The sequence below is a fragment of the Lygodium microphyllum genome, chromosome 25 (assembly GCF_053477565.2).
Source record: "Lygodium microphyllum isolate KBCC chromosome 25, Lygodium_microphyllum_v1.1.10, whole genome shotgun sequence".
NCBI lineage: Eukaryota > Viridiplantae > Streptophyta > Polypodiopsida > Schizaeales > Lygodiaceae > Lygodium > Lygodium microphyllum.
In genome coordinates this window covers 14,559,046-14,565,992 of record NC_141159.1, presented here as the reverse complement: position 1 = coordinate 14,565,992, position 6,947 = coordinate 14,559,046, and the positions used below count along the sequence as shown (strand labels likewise).

At 38.4% G+C, this 6,947-nt stretch overlaps 1 protein-coding gene across 1 annotated transcript; it reads left to right on the top strand.

Annotated features, from left to right (window-relative positions):
* Positions 1 to 503: 503 nt before the first annotated feature.
* On the top strand, positions 504 to 4,188 carry LOC148013934 (uncharacterized). The gene is made up of 3 exons (XM_087666849.1): positions 504 to 1,098; positions 2,105 to 2,299; positions 3,850 to 4,188. Exons 1-3 carry the CDS (start codon positions 856 to 858, stop codon positions 4,087 to 4,089), a joined length of 678 nt encoding a protein of 225 aa, XP_087522975.1. The 5' UTR covers positions 504 to 855; the 3' UTR covers positions 4,090 to 4,188.
* Positions 4,189 to 6,947: the final 2,759 nt, after the last annotated feature.

The window sequence follows — 6,947 nt, the reverse complement described above, 5'->3', positions numbered from 1 at the left end:
AAAAGAATCTCAAAACATAATCCTCATCTCTAAGATTGGCAGCATTTAATGCAAAAAGTAAAGTTTCTCTCTTATGAGCAAAAGCCCTCTTAGAGCTTGGTTGCACTCAAGGATAGTGGGGATGAGAAGGTGCTACCTCCACGTAGCCTTGGGGTCGCACCCTCTTCATGTGGGGGAAGTAGGGTTATTATAACCCCTTTATGCCCCTACTAGCATCCCCTCAGAAAAGGGGGTGTTTACTCGGTGCTAGCGATGCTAAAGGAGTTCAAGACCCCTCATTGGTCCTTGCAATGTAGATGCTACAATTTTCGACATAACATTGAGCTCCATCCAATCGATGAATGGCTCCTAAATGTCTATCCGGGCGGCTGGCGCCGAGGATGACAAATCAGATTCCCTAATATAATAGAATAACCGGATACTAGCTGGCTTCAATTACATTGATAGATTTGCGACTGTGGGTCCATCACGGATAATAATTATGTGCTGTCCAGTTCATCATCCATTTTGTAGACGTCAGCAATTGTGCATCCGTGGGAGGCGGGAGTTCAATCATTGTCTTCCTCATGTGCGCAGCGTAACTCCTCATGATCTGGTGTCTGATGGGCAGCGCCTGAGCAGCGCCGAGAAGACTTGGGTTTGAGAGCTGTTGCCCAATCGATTGATAGAAATGAAGAGTAGGGTTGCGAATCATCGAATGGGGTTAAACCAATCAAGCTTCGCCTGCTGATCAATCCACAGAAATCAGGACTAGGGAGGCTTCTTCAATCGTCTGTGTCGGGGATCGAGTTGGGCCTTAAGAAGGTCATTAAACCAGCAGTAATTAGCTTCTCAGAAGAAGGAGAAAATTAATCGATGGCTCCTCTCGACCTGAAGAGTATGACGATCGGATTGGTGCCTGGCACAGGCAGGATGGCCATGGCGCTTGCTGGCCATTTCTGCAGCGCAGGCCTGAGTGTCCTGCTGGGATCCCGAGACCCCCATCGAGCTTCCATGGCCGCCTCCAACCTCCTGCAAGCCTTCCCAACCTCATCCGTGTGTGGGCTCGAGAATGGAGAGGTGGCCTCCCGGGCTGCTCTCATAGTCTGGAGCCCTCGAGTAAGTGCTTTCACTCGCTAGACTTGTATAGGCTCCTCAGAAGACGAAGGTTGGTTTGTGTCTGCATTTGCAGAACCACCAAATCAACAGTACGTTGTCAAGGAGGTAGGCCAACTCACTCACTCAAGGTTGTTTTACCTGCATCTTCATCTTCATCTTCCTGTTCCTGGTCACAATCATGGATCGAATCAATACAAGAAGGTAGGCTGTTTTGGTTGCTTTTGTTTAGTTTGATTCACAACGCCGCGGGTGATTCATTGAAAGGTGTTCCATTCAGTTTTACCGTCGATCGTTTGCATTCAAAAGTGGGGGCAATCCTTTGAAGCTTGCCTGCCGAGGGCGGGGCTTGTATGCCTAGCGCGCACTCCAACTTTGCAGAGTCTTGCAAATAAAGGGAACGTGTTGTGGCACATTCTTTGCCTCCTTACTTACTCGAAATATGACTACTTTGCTTTGACAAATCCAATCAAATCTCTAGGAGTGGCACTTGCCCTTAGTGCCATGAATCTTTCAAAGGATACAATAGGGGTTTGCATATGCAATTGGTCTTTGTGCTACCATGTTTTTAATTGCTTTCCTCTAAATATCTTGCTTTACTTTCACCAAGCCCATGTAGAAGCATGCTTGGATTTCACGTGAGGGTGTTAATTGACTACACTTTCGACCTTGTCATTTTTAAGGGTTAGGCTCAACGAGATGTGTCTAGTTGCACACCTTGTAAGGCCAAATAGAAGCCAATGGATTATGAAACAAATATTTGAATTGCTCACACATTTCTCATAGAGTTGTATTTTTAATGGCACCACCCATCCTCCTTGTATTGCCCGCATGAAAAAGGACAAAGTATTAACTTATTTTGTCATGCAATTGAATTCAAGCTTGCATTTCATCTCATCGTTTGCTTTTTGAGGTTTCATGCTCATGAATATGTGTTATCTAGATAAGCCACATCATCGGCCATATCTATCATTAGGCTTACTTAAGTATTTCTATGGGGATCAATTAGGGAACTCTTGAGGAGAGAGAAACGTTGTTGAGCTCCTTGGCAACACAATTGAAGGGCAAGATCATTGTGGATATCACCAATATCCTATACCTACTTGGAGAGAGTGAATGGGGACAAACTTCATCCACCCTTCGCAATCAACAAGCTCTTGGTGTGCATGCAAAATGGACCACTGCTTTCAAGGCCACATTTGCAGTAAGGCCCCTAAATAATTCTACAAAGATAATTGCCTCAAGGTCTTTTCATTCAAAGGAAACTAATAACAATGCGCTCGACAGGTTGGATTTAAAAAATAATGCAGAATGTACATTTAATAAATAAGGTGGAATATTTTGTGCTTCTCAAGTAATATTAAATCCATCAAGTTGCAAAATTATGTAATGCATTTTTAATGCTCATAAAAGAGTATTCTCTTAAGAGTGAGTGTGGGAACACATATGTGATTATATATGTACATGGGATGGATGAGTGATAAAGAGGTTCTCCAAAGATATTGCACTACGTAGTTTGATACTAGGCCTTGATATCCTTAAGAGTGTATTATTCTAGTATTATATGAAACCATAGTCTACTTTTTTGGATTTAGACATAGATAAATAAATAGTTAGATGGATTGATAACTTAGTAGTGTAGGGATTGTTTGGTTAGGAAGGAATGAATTTAGGACAAAAATAACCTATCATGCTTAGAAAATTACTTACCATGTTTAAAAGGCCAAAATCAATTTATTAGACCTCAAACCTCACATATATCTTCATGAGTGACACCTTCATCGAATGGTACATAATGGAAATGGAAGTGAATATGAAAGGAATGCCGATGTATATCTAGGGTGTACAAAAGAAGGCTACACTGGATGCCATCCTAGCATTAGATGGATGTCATCTAGTAATGTCTCTCATCAAGAGTTGTATGATAGAAAATAAGATGTTAAGAGTCAAAGCAACCTAGTGGTTGGCAGTTATGGTGGACACTGATGGCTTGGATCTTATTATGCTAGTTGGGTCTAAAGTTGAAGGCCTCATGGACAAGAGTGCCTAGTTCACCAATAGATCTGTAGAGCTTAATCTAGAATAATTATTCTCTAGTTGGATATCATGTTTGATGTGACTTATGGTTGGAGGTATGAAGAAGTATACAATATTGGTTGATCTTATATATAAATCATACTACTCCTCATCTCAACAAGGATTCTAGTGTTTATAGAGCTTTGGGGTAAAGAGGCCAAGACATAATTGATTAGGAAAATCCATGATGTGAGGGTGGATAAAAGCCATCCCCAAATAGTGAGATCTCCCTCCAATTGCATAGTAAACTAGGCATCTACAAATGTAATCTTTCCTTGCCTTGTTCTCTAGATATCATAGTTAGTTCAATCTATTAGGCCTATTGCTCTTGCTCCATATTTGACAATGAGAGAGAGAGAGAGAGAGAGAGAGAGAGAGAGAGAGAGAGAGAGAGAGAGAGAGAGAGAGAGAGAGAGAGAGAGAGAGAGAGAGAGAGAGAGAGAGAGAGAGAGAGAGAGAGAGAGAGAGAGAGAGAGAGAGAGAGAGAGAGAGAGGATATTATTGTCTTTGGTATTTGTTGTTTTAATTATAATGATTTTTATTCCATAACAAAATGTTTTGCTAACTTTTACTAAGCATTCAATCCCCACATTCTAGAAGCATTATGTCAAACGCACGATCATATTTTGTGATCACTTGAGCAAATATTTGATATCATTAAGTTACATTATTTTTCAGAAGGCATTAGAGAATGCGAACAAAGGGAGGTTAGAGGCTACTTTTGTTGCTGGTGATGATGAAGAGGCAGTGGATACAACCATTGCACTAGTAGAAAAGGTTCCTGGGTTCTTTGGGATAAGGGCGGGAGGCCTAAGAAATACAAAAATTATAGAACTGTTAGGACCACCTTGGCTTATTGAGCTTGATGAGTTAAATGTAAATGCATCTCATCTTAGTGGATGGAAATATGGTTCGTGATAAACTCATATATCTACAAAATTGGTTTGCATGTTGCTTGTGTATATGGTGATTCTATACAATGAACCAAGGTTTTGTTGTCTAATAGATTTTCTTTCTTAGTTCATTGCTATATCTAAAACATCATGAAGTACTTTGAAATCTTCTTTAGGAAATCTAAGAACTTGATACACATTGGAAGTAGATTGATAGAGCTACATTTATCCTTGCAATAATGTTGCTGGCTTCAATCCTTCATCTATGTTCAAATGTAAAAAATTTCCAAGCATGTATATGCACTTGCTTGCAAAATTTCTTTATATTTCCATAGGGTATTCCTTTCAGCAACTATTGGAGCATTGTTTTGTCTTTTCTTTCCTAATACAAGTAGAAGAAATTTGAATTTCCAAAGGGTCTTACTTTCTTAGCATAAGGAAAAGTGTAAGAGAGATTATCAAACAATCTCATTGAAATCATACTAAATTACCTTAACATGGTAAAAAATGATAAAAAGTAAAGCTAGTAGTTCAAGTTATTTGTTTGCACATGCACAAGGAACTTCCATGTGAATCTCTCAAACCATATGAAATGTATAAACCACATATTTGGTGGAAGCTCTTTGTAGAATCCTCAAACCATATGCAAAATCAAAGGATCTAGGTTGTATGAATTGTGTGTGTGTGCACCCCTCAAAATGTAGCTCATCACCCTAACCTTAATCAACTATAACTATCTTAAGAATATTAAAACATGAAATAAGAGGAGTATTTACAAATTCATGCATGCTTTTTCTTAATAGATATGATTGGAGAAGTACTCCTAGTTTAAAATGATATTAAATTGACAAATTAGACAACAATGTCATGCAATACATTTGAAGATGTAGGCTTGGAGAGACATGGAGTACAATTCCAATATGCTTTAGGAAAATAGTTGACTAAATACACCACTATGTATGTAAAATTGCAAGTGATGTCATATGGGTATGTAATGTCCCACATGGCACACCCACTGTTAGAGTTAACCAAACTTTTATGCTTTGCAAGTAAGTTAGTGATTCTCAAATTAGCGCTCTCAAGTCTAATGCAAGCTCGGGGGGTCACCTTATAGAACATATAATGTACCATGTGAGTTCAAAAGAAAGGGTAGTTTTATTCTATTGACTTATAGTTTTCTAAAAGTAGAAGGGGTTTATAAATTTACTTCATGTAAATTTACATTAGGGGTCATTTTATTCAAAAATTTTCAAATGCAACTTTTTTTGGAGGGGGCTGTGTTGGGGGGAGGGGGGATTGGTGGGGGGAGAGTAGTCAATATTGAAAGGCACATGCATTTTATACTTTGCTTAGGGCCTTGCTTTGCTAAGAACTCAATAGTTTTATACCTTGTTTGGTATACCCCAACAAATTGGTGATATTGGTGGATGCATGGACATACCTATAGAGCTTAAGCTATGGAGTGGGTATCATACTCCTATGTGTGGAGAGACACTTGAGTGCTTTTATATTTAACATGGTCTCCTTTTGTGTATATATACAGTTTTATAGTGACGGTCTTGTTTTTCTTGGTCTAGTGTTTGTACGCTATGGGTGAGATGTACGAGGACTATATGTATTTGTGCATGTATACATTTGCTAGATTTCCTTGTGTTTGTGATATTGACTTGTGTGTCCAAGTGTACCATATATGTATGTGCTCATTTGTTTATAATGCATATTGTGTTATATATTACTCTTATGTGGTACTATAATTATGCACAAGTTGTAGACCTTTTGTATTAGTGCATGCATTTGTTGTATAAGATGGCTTTTGTACAGAAAAGAGAAACTTTTCTCTTTGCATTAATGTTGCATACACTTCATAGAATTATGCAAGATTTTGTAAACTTTTGCTCTTCTAGGTATTATTTAGAGATGAGGGCTACATTTCGAGGTTCTTGCAAATGGTAAACTATGACCCTATGCGAGACCCCTCTAAGAATTATGCTCATTGTTCATGGTCTATATGGATCTCCATTATGCATTTTGTGGATGTCTATTGTGGCACTATGTTTACGCACAAGTTGTAGATCTTTTGTGTTAGTGCATGTGTTTGTTGTATCATGTGAACAAAGTGATAATTCAACATATATTTCTAATATGCTTATAGGCTAATTTTGGGAGATGCTAGAGTTTTATCAATTTGTCATGCTTATCTTCATTTATATTATCATTCTTGTCCATGTTTGTCATGGAGAGCAAAACCATTGTCTCCTAGCTCAATGGTATAGCTTCAAAGAGTCATTTGGTATGGTATAGCCTTAATGAGGAATCTCGAGCCTTGACAAAATGTTAATAGAGAATGTTGCCTATTTTTTTAAATGATGGCTACCTTGTGTAGGTATTGTCTATTATAGGTCTACTATATAATAATGATTGCTCACCTTTGGATAGTCCTTTGGCCTGTGACAAGGATGGTCAGTTCATTATTTGGGTAGCAATTACTAGAGATGATGAGATAAGGAAATATTGTGGTTGCATGCTAATGATGGATTTAATGAGGTGATTTTTGACACGAGAGGATTCCATTTATTTGAAGAAAAGTGAAAGAGGCTAGGTGAGTTGTCAATTTTATGCCTTTCTTATATTGTTTAGAACATTAGGTATCAACCCACCAATTTTGGCATTATTTTTTCATATTTTATAGTTTTTTTCTATACCCAACCTCAGCCAATGTAATCACATTGTTCCTTCTATCTCTTGCATTCTCTCTTTATCTCCTCCTTCTCTCTGTGATCACTTTCCTCTTTGTGTTGTGCAATCTCACAAGTTCATTCCATCTAGCTTGTCGGATGTTTTTTTCTACACCCAACCTCGGCCATTGTAGTCACATAGTTCCTT